This window comes from Mya arenaria, chromosome 17, assembly GCF_026914265.1.
Source record: "Mya arenaria isolate MELC-2E11 chromosome 17, ASM2691426v1".
NCBI lineage: Eukaryota > Metazoa > Mollusca > Bivalvia > Myida > Myidae > Mya > Mya arenaria.
This window is the reverse complement of record NC_069138.1, coordinates 22493489-22510820: the sequence shown is the minus strand read 5'-3', so window position 1 is coordinate 22510820 and position 17332 is coordinate 22493489. Positions and strand designations below refer to the sequence as shown.

At 35.1% G+C, this 17332-nt stretch overlaps 1 protein-coding gene and 1 long non-coding RNA gene across 2 annotated transcripts; both read left to right on the top strand.

The window, feature by feature from the left end:
* The first annotated feature begins 4619 nt into the window (after positions 1-4619).
* Positions 4620-13913, top strand: LOC128223270 (ectoine dioxygenase-like). Its single transcript, XM_052932558.1, has 9 exons — positions 4620-4706; positions 5445-5496; positions 6301-6379; positions 7323-7433; positions 7696-7787; positions 9011-9101; positions 9562-9691; positions 13159-13310; positions 13782-13913. The coding sequence occupies exons 1-9, from the start codon at positions 4700-4702 to the stop codon at positions 13911-13913; spliced, it is 846 nt and encodes a 281-aa protein (XP_052788518.1). The 5' UTR covers positions 4620-4699.
* On the top strand, positions 13273-15728 carry LOC128224810 (uncharacterized). The gene is made up of 3 exons (XR_008259549.1): positions 13273-13310; positions 13782-14322; positions 15671-15728. It is a non-coding gene; the product is annotated as an uncharacterized LOC128224810 (long non-coding RNA).
* Positions 15729-17332: the final 1604 nt, after the last annotated feature.

Below are 17332 nucleotides of genomic sequence, written 5' to 3'. Positions count from 1 at the left end.
ACCACATAACGTCGTTTACATGATACTGTCGATTTTTGTGAGACCTGAAGTGACAGCTTATCTTGCTAACCTGTTTGTAACAATAAACATTATTTTTCATCCATGATGTAATGAAATTGTTTATTGTTGTAACAGAAATTATGACATTTTTAAATAGTTTTGCTTTTGTCCTAAAATAGAACAATGAAAACGGCAGAAACAAGCTTACTGTTAAACTACTAACTCCGTTAATAGGTACTTGATAATGGCGTGCACCCAGCACCAGAGACACACACGGTAAAAACCCTCAAACAGCCGAACGCGCATCATTATAGCTTGACCTATAAAATTATGGATAACACTTTTGCAACCGTTCTTGAAACACGAGTCGCTGCAACACTGAGGTTAAAACTAGTTTTTATGCGCATAATTTCATATTTATTCCAAAAGTTATATAGGATAACGAAATTGATTATAATCGCCTGACCGAAGCTAAACTCATCTTGTAAACAGATCCTGCTTATAACATTTCCGATGATTGCATCATTACTGCCGACAAGTTCTCTTCCTCGACATGTTCAATTAAAAAGATACAGGTAACATGATGCTCATTACAGTTTCCATATGTTATGGAATTACATTATTTTTTACCAGATACCTGACAATAATGACAATCGGTCGAAATCAGAACCGAACAAATCGAATGCTGCAGAGAGACCCAAGCGACAAGTGAAAATGATGGAGAGGGCTTACAATCCAACCAACGGACCAACAACTATCTTATGAATAGCAATAACGACAATGAGTCGCGATCGGAAGCAACCAATTCGAACAACCAACATGATGGTAATATGTTCGTCTCCATCTGTTAGATATGTTATAGCATTAAATTTAATTATGTTGCTGTTAAATATCGGTGTACACTTACGTGCTTGCGGCGACCGTCAGGAATACCAACTTATGAGCGAAACCTTGTCAAATGCTAATGTAACAAGAAATTGGACAAAACTTATAAAAAAAAAAAATTTTTGTCCCTGATCTTTATCTTATTTTAATTTTGAGTTTCGACAACACTCTAAAAGGAAATGTTGTCATATATTCTTCGTGCATCCAAGCAATATTTGAGTGCGTATACGTATTAGATATGTAATGTAATGTGTTACATAATGAAAATCCAAACCTTGATTATACTCCAATATTTATAGATCTGTTTTATCATCAATATGTGACTGGCATTGTTATTTCAATATTATTATACCCGTATGATGTAAAACCGTAGTCTCTATTGAAATGTAGTTGTGTTTATGTATCATATAAATAAGCAGGTGCCTGTACGGGTTGAATATGTTTCTCCCAATCAGTATATGTTCGACTGTGATAATCATAAGTAACACCTTGGGCTGTATATCCAATATGCAGCATCATTGTTTGCCTAATACAGCCACCTTTGTTGTAATATATATTTTTACAGAATAAAATACATCCACACATATTTAATATCATGTACACACTATAATGGGACATAATTATTTTGGAGAGATGATGTTAATTTTAAATTACCAATTGATCTCTGAGATCCAACTGGATCCGAAAGGAGCGCAAACATTAAAACAAAATAAAAATCCCAAATAATATGTTTGTATTATTGTGTACTTTTGTATGTCTGACAAGTCCAAAAATTGGAAAGTTTATTTTTTATTTCATTATTTAAAGTGTATTTGGTTGAAGTATATATGATATGTCATGTAGTTATATAGTATGTTAAAAAGTGTGAGAATGTTCTACAATTAAAATATGTATCTAATAATAAGAACACTATCAGCAATAAGTGTTTTGATTAGTCTACTGTTGGTTGATGTTAAATCTGTTCGATGAATTGATAACAGTCAATAAAAGAAAATGGCATATATGCAGCAATCTAAAATTTTCATTTTTCATTTGAGTATCTTTTTTTTACAATGAGCAAAAGTTAGTTATTGAACCATATTTAACACACACGTTTTATATGCAGAATGGGGACATTGTTCATAATTACACATATTTTTTTTTAAAATCAATTCAAACTAGCAGATTCAATTATCAGACAGAAAACTATTTATTGTTATGTATGTTAAATATGCTTTGTTATTATTTATAGATAAACAAATGTTAGTAAATATGTTTGCTTTCTCTAACGCATGTACTGTTGCTGGTCAGAATTAACATTTAAAATTAGTAACGGATCCATTGTAACAAACGCGAATTTAATCTAACGGTGGCATTACGCTGTTATATATCTTTGATACAAATGATAAAGTAAATCATAATTATTTTTATATGGTAAAATGTTAACATCAAATATTTTGTTAATTCGTATGAGCCAGTAGATTTGATTGTTTTTAATTTTGTCATCAATACATTAATGTTCGACATGGAATTAAGAGAATAAACGTCTTGACTGAACTTGATTTGATTACGAAGTATACAATTAAGACAAAAATGTTGAACTAGTTATATTTGGATTTTATATTGCTTGGTTTGTCCCTGTTATTTTAATTGTATTATAGATAACAATCACTGTATATTAGATTTAAAAAGAGTGTCGTGTTACCAATGCCGCGAATGATATCATTATTTTATTGGAAGCTGCAAAATATTCAATACAGTAGTAAAAGTAAATTCTTGAACGACAAAGAATGTATTCTCTACGATATTTACTCACGAAAGTGCCATAGATGCATTATAAAAACATTTAAGTTTAAATGACATTGTTTCAATTTCTGAATATTGGCTTTATGACTACAAGAACAACATATATGTGAAAGTAACGTAAGTAGAATTCACTTCAAGTTGTAACACTGTACTATGAGTATCTTTTGAAATAAAAATATTGACAAAGCACGTCCAATATATTGGCACCTATTAATAGCAAAGCACGTCAACAATATACACAAATATAAAAAAAAACAAATATGTAAAGGAATACCTTTTAACATTTCGAACAAATATGTTATTGCACATAACTTTAAATATTTTATTATGAGAAATAAATAAACCACCTACAAACGGAAATGTATGCTAATATAACACCGCAAAACTATTACTTACAGTCTTTTTACGTCTTGAAATATTGCAGACTGGGTAATTTCACGTCCGATCTCGGTTTTAAGGAAGCAACACCAACGTTTGTCTGTTTACTTAATTCGAAATATGCGTATGCATTACCTGAACATTGTTATAAGGTCAGATAATTGGTGCTTGTTATTGATATACACTTGCATACTTGCTCGGGTAATATGTGTACTAATGTTGAACACTGAGATATAATCGATATTATTGTTTAAGGTGTTGCTTAACGACGCCACCGACGACATTTTTGCTTCAAAAGATGTACAAGGTAAAATAAAGCCTTGTAGCCTAGAAAATGTTGATACCTTTGAGAGGGTTTTGGATGCTTCACCGATTTATAATATGTTTACCAGAGCAAATAAAATTGGGATAAAGCAATACTTCGTGTTTCATTATTTGATTTGAAAAAAAAAAAAAACAAGAAATTTAATATTTATTTAAATTCATTTTTATGTAAAATTTGTTAGTTCAAATATCTGTTCAAATGATATCAATTTAAATCGTTTGTCGGGCATTCAAAATTCGTCGCTGGCTCTCCAATCAGGCATTGGATAACATGTGAAAGGCGATGAATCTTGATATGATTTAGTCAAGTTACAACATCCGTCGAGTTATAGTCGAAATTATTTGTAGAACATACCATCAAATACATCCCAAAATACAAGCAATAGGAATGCTTCACAATACCCGATTGTCGCATTTGTGTAGATGAACTTTCTAACAGAAGCTACGTTATATTAACAAAACATGGTTTCGAATTCAAATAACGATTATTCAGCTACGAATAGTTATTCTTTTTATATGTAATGACTGTGTAGAGCATGGACGTACCTGGGCACCTGGTGAATGTTACACCTATTAGTGGAGGCCTAGGCCGACCTCGTGTAAACATATAAAAACTGAATAGAACGTCTTTTACTTGGGTTTTAAGGACAGAATAACATTAAAAGGCCCTGCATTGCCCGCTATGGTGTCCTATCATCGTTCTCAATCTATTGGGAAAACTCATGACAGAAATCTATGCGTATTTAACCTTTTTAGTGGTTTTGTGCTGGTGAAGCATTTAATGAAATAGTTCAGTTCTGTCCACAATGCCTACACACATTGCGCACTATTGCAGAAATATTTCATCGCTTACGAGTTAATGTCCAATGCTCTTTCTCTGCATCCAGACACGAAGAAGTTGTAGGCCTCGATATAGTGGTAGGCTTTCTTCTGTTTGTATATATAAGGACCGACAGCATAATCACAATAATTCACATTATACGGCAACGGAAGCATATCGAAGCTCAAATGTTTTTTTTTTTTTTTTTTTTTTTTTTTTTTTTTTTTTTTTTTTTGTTATATTGTGAGGGTCCTTAAAGATTGTTTGCCCTTTGTCGCAGTATATTTGACGCACAGTAGGCTATTCTGTCCGGCAAAGTGTCCTATAGTTGTACAGTCATTCACATTATCTGATTGTTGTCATCCTGTCGATACTTGTCAAAATAAAGGCGATATGGCATAGTATGGTTCGTATTCAGTTCACGTATCGCTTCACTCTGGTATCTGAACTGATAAATGTGAAATATCATCTGAATTCATTTGTGTGATTAATTGTCAGTGCAAGAAAATGGAAGGTTACCGTGAGTTTTTTATTGTAATTGCTATTTAAGTACATCATCTTTATACGTAAATCATCACCATCACCATCATAATTATCATCATCATCATCATCATCATCATCATCATCATCATCATCATCATCATCATCATCATCATCATCATCATCTCATCATCATCATCATCATCATCATCATCATCATCATCATCATCATCATCATCATCATCATCATCAATCATCATCATCATCATCATCATCATCATCATCATCATCATCATCATCATCATCATCATCATCATCATCATCATCATCATCATCATCATCATCATCATCATCATCATCACCACCATCATCATTATCATCATCATCATCATCATCATCATCATCATCATCATCATCATCATCATCATCATCATCATCATCATCATCATCATCATCATCATCATCATCATCATCATCATCATCATCATTATTTTCATCATCATCACCACCACAACCATCATCACCACCACCACCACCACCACCACCTCCACCATCATCATCATCATCATCATCATCATCATCATCATCATCATCATCATCATCATCATCATCATCATCATCATCATCATCATCATCATCATCCTCATCCTCATCATCATCATCAACATCAACAACGAAGCATTTTCAAGATTCCTAGTAATACTTAAAGGTTGATCCATACATTAAATAACATTAGCTATATTTAATGATGAAGAGTATGGACAATTTGCAGTTTCTGAGCAGATGCTTGATGACTACAAGAAAAACGGATATGTGAAAGTAACGTAAGTTGATCTTAAAGCTGTTTATTCAATGATTACCGTGTAAACTTAATACATTGAATAAGTTCAAAACAATAACGAATTTGATTTATTCGTTTGAATAGAATCGCTGGAAGTCAACACGGGCAAACACAAACACATATACAAACACGTAATTTGGTTAATGGGTTCTCCCCTGTTAGAAGATATGCCGTATTTTTAAAAGAAGGTGCAGTCATCCTTTAAAAATGCACTCTTACTTCCAAACAAGATTTACTGTAATGATTACAAATGCTTTAATATACGTAAAAGGCTAAATAAATGTCGAAAACAATGGATACGCGTTTAATTTGAAATAAAGGTGCAGAAAACACGGTATTTCAACCTTATGAGAAGATAGTAGATAACAGTTATCTTTAGCACAATCATTTAATTGTTTTGCGTGTTCAGCTATCAAATTCACGGTTACAGTCGTGTAATCAGTAATAAGTAGTTTCCATAAATGCATTATTGTAGTGAACGGTTGATCACTCCGAATTTATGTTTGTTATACATGTGTATACAGTCGAACCCCGTGGGCTCGAACTCGCTTGACTCGAATTCCAAGTTGGCTCGAACTAGATGTAAAGGACCGATTTTATTATACTGTAGGTAAACAATCCCACCTTGCTCGAATTTTTCTAGGCTCAAAGTATTTTCGCTGGTCCCTGGCAGTTCGAGCCAACGAGATTCGAATGTATATTGATTTCGAATAAGAGTGTCATTATAAGTGAATAAGACTTATGCCTAAGACGGTCTTCACTTAATGTATAAATGTAAATGTTCCAGTCAGATGTTCAACAAAGAAGAAATAACACACATAGAAAAGGCGATTATAGATGGAAACATAGCATCCCATGGATATGGAGTAAGAGATTGCATAAATATGATCATTATTCTATCAGTAAACATACCTTTAATAAACAGTCTCAACAACAGCGCTAAGGAATGAGTCCTAACACTCGTCGGGTTTTTGGTCAGCCAAACAAGGAGTTAAACTCATAGCTATTAAAGCTGTGTTAGGCATGGTTTGATTAGAACGAGAAGGAAGACAATTTAGGTTTCGATTTTTGAGCTCCAATGTGCTGTTCTGAACGAGCCAACTGCATTTGTATATATATAAGATTTCCGACCAAAAGTCTTGGATACCAGTAAATGATTGTAAATACTATTTGTGTACAGACTATAACATGCCCGATATCAGAAAGCAAAACAAATATGAACCATGCTACTAAACAGAATAAAAGAATGTACTTTAGCCTTCAAACTGTTAATATTTATATCTCTTCCGACTGCAAATAGCTGGATGACAGTAATTGACGTTTTAAGATATTTATATTTGTCATGGTGATTTTTACTGTAGACAGTAGGGGCTCTTTAGACATGAAACACATATAATATGCGTTTAGCTTTGCTTTTTATTCAATTTTGGATAAATAGTATACAAAAAGCAAAAGGGATGGACACAAGTCCTCACAACATTAGTAACGTCTTTCCCATAAATGTCAAAGGAAAACGCTTAAATGCCAAGGTCATAAAAAGCCTTACTGAGATAAAATACTGTCGCTTTCGTTTCCGATCTATAACTTTTCAACGACATGGTGTAGACTCTTCAAAATTGGTAGGCACATTGGTCATGGTCAGTGTATACTCTTTGTTGACTTAAGGGTCAATAGGTCAAATTTCATGGTGATTTTTGTTGGAGACATTATAGGCGCTCCAAATATGAAACATATATAATTTGCGTTTGTTTCGTTTTTATTTCAGTTTTGGATGATATTTGATAACATAGTGTGTTATTTACTTGTCAGGCAAAGGACGGTGAAGGCGGTGCAATGAATATGGTTTTATGGTGGCATCCCGGAAATGACGTCACAGGAATGGTTGCAAGGAGCAGCAGGATCGTAACTGCTTGTGAAAAGGTATTATACTATCATACATGCGATGTAATGTAATAACCTAGTATGAATCCCCATTTACATTATTTGCCAATCGCATTATCTTTAAGGGATAGTATTGATTTCTACAATGGGCGATCAATCAAAATGTTTTATTCGATGATTTCTGGAGTTCGTTTTAATAGAAGGTTAAATATGATTTTACCACAACACATGTGGATGCTCCCCCCCCCCCAACCTTGCATCAACCAATCAATCATCTATATATCAAACAAATATGTTTTAGATTTTGGGCGAGGAAGTATACCATTACCATACAAAACTAATGATGAAGCAGCCAAAAACGGGAGGCAAATTCATTTGGCACCAAGATTACGGGTAAACGAAAAATACGTACATTATTTATGAGTTAGTTATGCGGTTAGCGCACACGATTCTGAACACAACATGCGCCCCTGGATGCACATAAGTTTTGTTTGTGGTCACCAAGTCGGATAAGTTCGGTTTTCACTGGCTACTCCGGCCTCCAAATTCAACAGCGTTTTAAATTTAATTAAACTAAGCGATATACCACGTAAACGCTTGACGTTTGGCCGGTAGCTGCATTTAAGGTGCATTCTTGCATTAGGTATCTGACTTCAGGAGTCACTACTTTGAATGTACCCATGACTTTTGACACGCATAACAACATGTGGGCCGCAGTTATATTGCGGTAACATGTACCCATTACCTTAAACTCGCATTGCAACCTGTGGCCCGCAGTTCTATAGCAATAACAAGTACCCATTACCTTAAACACACATAAAAACATGTGGTTCGCAGTTCTATTGCGGTTACATGTACTCATTACATAAAACACGAATTACAACATGTTGGCCGCAGTTCTATTGCAGTAGCAAGTGCCAATTACCTTAAACACGTATAACATTATCTGGGCCGCAGTTCCATAGCGATAACAAGTACCCATTACCTTAAGCACGCATTACAACATGTGGATCGCAGTTCTATTGCAGTAACAAGTGCCAATTACCTTAAACACGTATAACATTATCTGGGCCGCAGTTCCATAGCGATAACAAGTACCCATTACCTTAAGTACGCATTACAACATGTGGATCGCAGTTCTATTGAGATAACAAGGTCCCATGACATTAATAACACCTTACAATATGTTCGCCGCTGCTCTATTGAAATAAAAAGTAACCATGACATTAAAAACGCATTACAACATGTGGGTCACTGTTTTATTGAAGTAACAAGCAACCATGCCATCACTATCGCCTTACAACATGTCTGCCGCAGTTCTATTGAAGTAACAAGTAACCATGACATTAATAACGCCTTACAACATGTGGGTCGTTGTTCTATTGAAGTAACAATAACCATTAATATCGCCTTACAACATGTTGACCGCTGTTCTATTGAAGTAACAAGTAACCATGCCATCACTATCGCCTTACAACATGCGGGTCGTAGTTCTACTGGAGTAACAAGTAACCATGACACCACTATGTTTAATTCCGTCATAATAACTTAGAAACAATACACTGCTTCCCACTGACCACGTGAACCTTGACCATTGTTCTAATACTTTTATCCAGATATTGGTATAACTTCGGATTCCTGTTCCCAAACATGATGACAGTTTTCATAGCTGTTGATCCGTGCAAGAAAGAAAACGGATGTCTGCAGGTACAATTGTTGTATATGCACGTTGTTTTGATTTTGCATGACCGGTAAGTAGACGCATGTAATTATAATCACCGGTATATAGCAGAAGACGAAGAAACTCTCTCTCTCTCTCTCCGTCCGTCCGTCCGTCTGTCTGTCTGTCTCTCTGTATCTCACACACACACACGCACGCACGCACGCACGCACGCACGCACGCACGCACGCACGCACGCACGCACGCACGCACGCACACACGCACACATGCGCGAAATTACGCACGCACGCACACACACACACACACACACATATACATATACCCACACACACGCACACAAACCAATGAAAACGATAATGATCATTTTGCTGTCACACTAAAGCGGTAGTACAAGTCTATAACACATATTGTTTTCAATTAATACCTTAGTTTACATTCTTATTTTAATGTTATAATTGCAAGAAACGATTTTCAAATACATCGCAGGTATTGAAGGGTTCCCATTTGTGCGGAAGAATCAACCACAAGAAGCAAGGATACCAAGTTGGTGCTGATTTAGATAGGATTGAAGTCATTGAAAAGTGCTGCCCTAAGGAATACGTGGAGATGGATCCAGGTTGCGTGACCACTTTGGTTTTGAGTTTTAACAAATCGAGGATATGCTGTACGACATCTTAACCAACTTTGTAAAAGGCAGATGATTATCGAGCTTTCACCGATCGCGTGAATACTGTTCGCAATATGCACTGTAGAACGCGTGTATACTGTATGACGCATATACACTGTAGAACGCATATATACTGTAGAACGCGTGTATACTGTAGGACGCGTATAAACTTTAAAACGCATGCAATCTGTAAAATGCGTGTATACTGAAGAACGCGTATATACTGTAGAACGCGTGTATACTGTAGAACGCGTGTATAATGTAGAACGCGTGTATACTGTAGAACGCCTTTAAACCCTAGAACGCGTGTATACTGTAGAACGCATGCAAACTGTAGATCGCGTGGATATTGTAGAACGCGTATATACTATATAACGCGTGTATACTGTAGAATGCATGTAAACTGTAGAACGCGTGGATATTGCAGAACGCTTATATATAATATAACGCATGTATACTGTAGAATGTGTGTATACGGTAGAACACGTGCATACTTTATAATGCGTATAAACTGTAGACGCATATATACTGTAGAACGCGTATATACTGTTGAACGCGTGGATACTGTAGAACGCCTGTATACTGTAGAACGCATATATACTGTAGAACGCGTTGGTACTGTAGAACGCGGGTAAAATGTAAAACCCATATATACCGTAGAACGTGTGTAAATACTGTAGAACGCGTGTATACTGTAGAACGTGTGTATACTGTAGAACGCGTAAATACTATAGAACGCGTGTTTTCTATAAAACGCGTCTATACTGTAGAACGTATGTATACTGTAGAACGCATATATACTGTAGAATGCGTGCATACTGTAGAACGCATGTAAACCGTAGAACGCGTGGATATTGTAGAACGCGTATATACTTTATAACGCAAGTATACTGCAGAACGCGTTGATACTGTAGAAGGCGTGTATACTGTAGAACCCGTATATACCGTAAAACGCGTGTAAATACTGTAAAACGCGTGTATACTGTAGAACGCGTGTATTCTGTAGAATGCGTGTATTCTGTAGAACGCGTGTATACTGTAGAACGCGTATATACTAAAGAACGCATGTACGCTATAAAACACATATGTACTGTAGAACGCGTGCACACTGTAGAATGCGTGTATACTGTAGAAGGCATGTATACTGTAGAACGCGTATATACTGTTGAAGGCATTTATTCTGTAGAACGCGTATATACTGTAGAAGACGTCTATTCTGTTGAAAGCGTATATACTGTAGAACGCGTGCATACTGTAGAAGGCGTATATTCTGTTGAACGCGTATATACTGTAGAACGCGTATATACTGTAGGACGCGTGTATAATGTAGAACGCATATATACTGTTGAACGCGTGCATACTGTAGAACACGTGTATTCTGTAGAACGCGTGTATAATGTAGAACGCATATATACTGTTGAACGCGTGCATACTATAGAACGCGTGTATTCTGTAGAACGCGTGTATTCTGTAGAACGCGTATTTACTATAGAACACGTGTATGCTATAGAACGCATATATACTGTAGAACGCGTATACACAGTAGAACGCATGTAAACTGTAGAACGCGTATATACTATAGAACGCGTGTATACTGTAGAACGTGTGTATATTGTAGAACGCGTATATACTGTAGAATGCATGAATATTGTAGAACGCGTATTAATTATAGAACGCATGTATACTTTAGGACGCGTGTGTACTCTAGAACGCGTGTATACTGTAGAACGCGTGTATACTGTAGAACGCGTTTATACTGTAGAATGCATGTATACAGGAGAAAGCGTGTATACTGTAGAACGCGTGTATACTGTAGATCGCGTGTAAACTGTAGAACGCGTGTGCACTCTAGAACGCGTATATACTGTAGAACGCGTGTATACTGTAGAACGCGTGTATACTGTAGAATGCAGAAACATTGTAGAACGCGTATATACTGTAGAACGCGTGTATACTGTAGAACGCGTATATACTGTAGAACGCGTGTAAACTGTAGAACGCGTATATTCTGTTCCACAGTAGAGCGGGTTTATACCGTACGCCCTGTGTACCGAGAATGTGAAAAAGCAAATAGTTCTGAAACCTTAAGAAACATTTAATATTTGTACAATGACACGTTTGCCACATTTTCTGTTATTAATTTCCACATAATACTAACGTGAAAACTATTTTATAACTTTTCTATGTTTTAACTTAGGTAAATTAGAAACCTCTTATATTCCTTTATCCAAAGAAATAAAACAATAACACATAGTACACTTTTATGACTTCGACGTACTAAGCAATTATTTCTTCACGCGGATCGTTCTGTTCTCGATGACTAGTCCAGAAGTAAAGAAAGTTACAACTCATTCAGTTAATTCTACACTTGTGACGGAACTAATATCAAATAAAGCTTAGTCAAGCACGTTGTCACAGTGTTAAGCGAAAATGTGGTCGCGTGTTCCGACAGAAGCCTTCGTATCCAGAGGATTTCCATTTTTCTGTTCTTGGTGTGCACAAACGAAACTCACACATGTCTAAATTCAGACGTTAGGCTAGCTAATACAGGCCTTTATATTGCTAAAACTGTTCACGTTATATAGTCATTACATAATACTTATGTTTACAGGCTACGAATCATATGGGTCAAAAGTCGTTTTCTTCTTGCTGCTTTCCTTAATACATAATTGAACCTCTAAATTCATATGTGCTTTTTTCTAATTCAGAGGGGCACTTTTATATTAAGAGGACCACCTTTAATGGTATAACATACAAGAGACGTGTAATTCTTAATACATACGTACACATATATTTATTTCATATAACTAAACCTTTTTTATTTCAAGGAATCGCTCAAATTTTGTTAAAATGCATTTGTTTTTGTATAACGCAATCATGTGTTACAAATAATTAGAATTGTTAAAACTAACAAATCAAAAGTTGGACAAAATATTGATATTTGCTTAAATATCGTACATGAAGACAACAATTTTCATTAGCGTTAATAACTGCTTTGTCGTTGCGTGATTAGTTGAATGACGTTAATACGTGATGTTTATTGATACAAGTCAAAACATCCATCGCTTTCGTTACGTTCTGTTGCCGCTATGGTTTAGGCGTCGTGTTTGTAATTATTTCTTGACTCTATTGGCGTGGCCTTGTACACAACTAAACCGAATATACTCTAAATAGTATACTTTTAAACTGTATTTTTGCTGCAGTTTCGAAATCATATAGGAAAATAACGATACAATACTGTTTTAAGATGCACTACCTGGAGAACTATTGTTAGTCCAAACACATGAGCGAGTACCTTTAAGAAATTGATGCCTATATATAGAAATACACCTTTATATTCATAAATGCAGCTCTATTTCGTATCTATTGTCGCTTTAATTGACTTTTGACGCACTCGGTACACCATATGTTTACAGGAGACGTGCTATTCTTTGACTGCAACTTACTTCACTGTAGCAGTGAAAACCTTAGTGCTGAACGGCGATGGGCGTTCCTGTGTGCGTACAGCAGTGTGACCAATGCACCATTGACCAATCATAAACCGTCATTGTACACCCCATTGGATACGGTATAAACAATGAATCAAATATCTGCACTGGCTAGTGATATATTTATAAATGTTAATTGAAACTATATACTGTTTTGTTTTAAGATAATATTTACAACCTGGAAGAATGCAAAATCAGTCAGCGTTAATGTTTAGATAGAAGGGTGTGTATTAGAAACTTTAAATACAGAAACCAAAATTGTGCGAATAGGGAATTTGTGTTCGTTATGAGTTTTTAAGTAAACAACCATTACAAGGCAATCGATATCAATGATAAAACATGCAAGCAAAATGCCCTACGACAAATCTGCGATTAGTTCAAGCCTTTTCCTCATAGCTCGGCATTGTTACAATATATAAGAATACAAGGAAGAGGTCCGGTATGTTATCCTTTCCGTAGCGTTTGTTATACACATTTGTACCATGTTATGTTTTAATATCATTGTTGGTATATGCGATACATAGACACATACAGGCCCATTTTATGTTTAGGTTCCTGATTCAGCGATTCTGGACTGCAAGCAGTTTCAACCGAACGATGAGGAGAAGCTATTTTACAATCCAGAAACAGATGTGTTAGACGATCTGCCATTCAAACAGAACACAGAAGAGGGGAAAGAATGACAATCTACTTCGATTGAATCTTGCTTGGTTCTATTACTTTTAGCAGTCCACAATCTGTCAATTTAGCATATGTCCCTGTATATTCATCACAGCAATTTGATGAATGTATGCGATAAGATATGTAACAATAATACTTGGAAAATAAATGAAAACGTTATTTTTCAGCTTGGTATGTTTAGAATAATTCATTGCAAAAATAACACATCAGGCAATTTTTAATTAACCGTTTTGCAAATAGCAGATTTAATTGTTATAAAATTCGAAAAAAAGCTACATAAATTATTGACATAAATTGTTGTTGTTTTCTTATGTTTAAATGCATTTCTTAGTCTGGGTCTTAAGGATGCCCAAGATGGATTGGAATTTTCCAGACGACCTCACATCTACTCATCGATAATACTTCAATTAGGTAGCAAAAAGATACAACCTTAATTAAAACTATTAACACCATTTTCTATTCTGACCAAGTGTCATCATTTGAAAAACTTAGTATAGAAAAGTTTGCTTAATGTGAAAAAATGGTATTAAAAACAGTTTAAAGAATTATTGCATAACCAATGTTTTCGGAAAGGATTTACAGGTTGCTTGGTATAATTTCGCGTTAGGCTTGGGGATACTGTTTAAACGTTAATAAATTCACGTTATTAATAATAAAGATTATAACATCATTTCCTTAATCATATGTAAAACTACATGCGTTTAGGCTTGCTTTTTAAAAAGAGAATACTCCGTCAGATGATATAAAATACCTCGTCAGATTGTTGTTAATGTACTACATTCTTCAAACTAATCACATTTAAGAACCTACTCGTAGTTTAAATAATTATTTTACCAGATCAATGTGTTAATTCATAAGATCATGCATTCTTCAGCCCAACTAACGTCCTATCAGAGTTGGATGATACATGTTGATACATGTATTGTTTCCAATAATCAAAGTAAACCTTTGTTAAAATGTTGAATACATGTATCAAACAACCGTTCATCCCATAGTCTTATTGATTTTTTTATGTTTTAATTAACATCAATTGGTCAAATTTTGTCCTTTATGCCAAGATTAAATATTACAATACTGATTCTGATAACGTAATTCCATGTTACACATAGAGGTTCTCGGGTTTTAGCCCCTTAACGTTATTGGATATATCACCGTCATATGAGATAGTGTGCTATGGAATGTAGTACTTCATCATCTTGTAATTCTTAGGAATTATTAAAGCTCTTTTACCTGTTTTGACCTGTGATAATAATAAGTTTGCAATAACTTAATAAAGAAATCAATTGTGTTTGCCTGACATTAGGCAGAAGACTTCTCGAGAACGTTTCTTATTTATAATATGTCTGATAGCGAAAAGTGTCAATATAAACAATTACCATTATCTAAATGTCAAATGCAAAAAATATACCAAATCCATGAAGATAGTCGTGTTTTATGACAAAAAAATGCAATAATATACTGGGTAGAACCTGGAGGATAAACCTTTAAACGATAACCAAGCAGTATACAGACTGACCGACATATGTATGTAGTGTTGTAAACATGTAATACCAGTTTTACCAGTTAATTGACTAAAAATGATTTCTATCGGAACAGAAATATTATGATCGATGCTAAATGGCATTTATTAGACACCTATAGACACAAAAACATATACAAAATAAGAAAACTTGTTTTTGTATATAGAGGCTTTTATAATGGAACTCTTCATAAACAACATGATTAGTATGATATTCGACATATCAGAAATACATTTCAGGTTCCAAATACACCTGTAGGTAACATCACTGGCAAACAACGACCATTGGAAAACGCCTGCGTTGGTAACATCTTCAGAAGTGAACCAACAGTTGCAGGCTCGAACACAAAAGGACGGTATGGCAAAGAACCCGAAGAAGCGGTATTCGAAAGCGCACGTCCGCGACGTACACAACGCTATAACGTTTGCGGGATATCAAGGAGCTCAAACAAAGCCGATATCCTAAATTTCTTAAATGACAACGGAATTACACCCGATTCAGCAATACTGATTGACCCCCATCGCGGAGACTTAGCTGCAAAACTAACTAAATAGATTACGAAATGATTGAATATAGACGCTTTTTGCCACGTAAAATATATTGCCGGAAATGATATTCGCAGACGGCGTGGCAGATCGTATTCAATGGAGACAATACAATATATATAAAAATAAAGAACATTGATTATAAAGGCATAGCGTCACTATGCGTTACAAACTTAGTAATGGATACACCGGCATCACCACATAGTAATATTCTCACCTGGAACGTCCGTGGCGCTATGTCTACAGCGAGATCCCTTAGCCATTTACTTGAATCATTCGACATTGACATTGCTTGGAGACGCGAATATAAACTGTAGCCGACCAGTGATGGATTTAGAAACACGTTGCATTCCTAAAAAAATATCATTATTATTAAATACATTGCTTAATATAATATATTTCACCCGCATAACTGGTATAAATTGTCAAATGTAAATAATACACTTGCAAGTACTTTCATATTTAGTAAATACTAACCGTTGGCGAAATATGATTATGACGCTTAAAAAGAGTGTGTCGATGAACTTCAAAGCTTATATGACATATATTGTCTTAAGGGTTCATAATGATTTTTGGTGTTATAAACGTGCAGGGAAATAGTTGTGACAAAATGACGCATTGTTTCCTTGACGTTGTTAGTAAAAAACCGCTTAACAAACCGAAAAACCACTGGATAACCGTATACCTTTAAACCCACAAAACACTCTTGACTATGTCATTGTAAGCAAATCGCAAACAAATTTAGAACTTTATATATTGTTATATATAGATGATGATGTATCTGATCACTTGCCTATTGTTTCTCATTGTAGTATACCATTGTTTGTAAATGCATTACTCGAAAAGCCATTAATCGCATGGAAGAAATGCTCAGATACCAGTGTGACATATATAGGGGGAAACTAAAAATTCTCCATTTTGCAATAGATCTTAATAGCATATGTCATGATAAACGCATCATAGATAAATTATATGACCATTTAGCGAACAGCATTATAAGCGCTGATGAGATTTTTTTTGCTAGAGTTAATACAATAAGAATATTAAACCATATTGGAACGAAGAATTCAAACAAGCGCATAAGGAACAGCATATCTGCATCTTGAAGTGAATATCGCAGGGCAAACCAAGAGGTAATGGTTATGTTTCCTTCAAGCAGTACCAAACAGCAAAACGAGCGTTTATCAATGAAAAACATTTTGAAGAATTAAACTCGGCTGCCAACTGTGACATGAAACTGTTCTTGAAACTAACTCGCAAGCATAAAGGCAGACGCTGATATCCAAGCAATGAAATACAATCGGAAACAAGAACTGAACGCAAACCTTACAATATAGCGCGTGAGTTCGGAAGGAA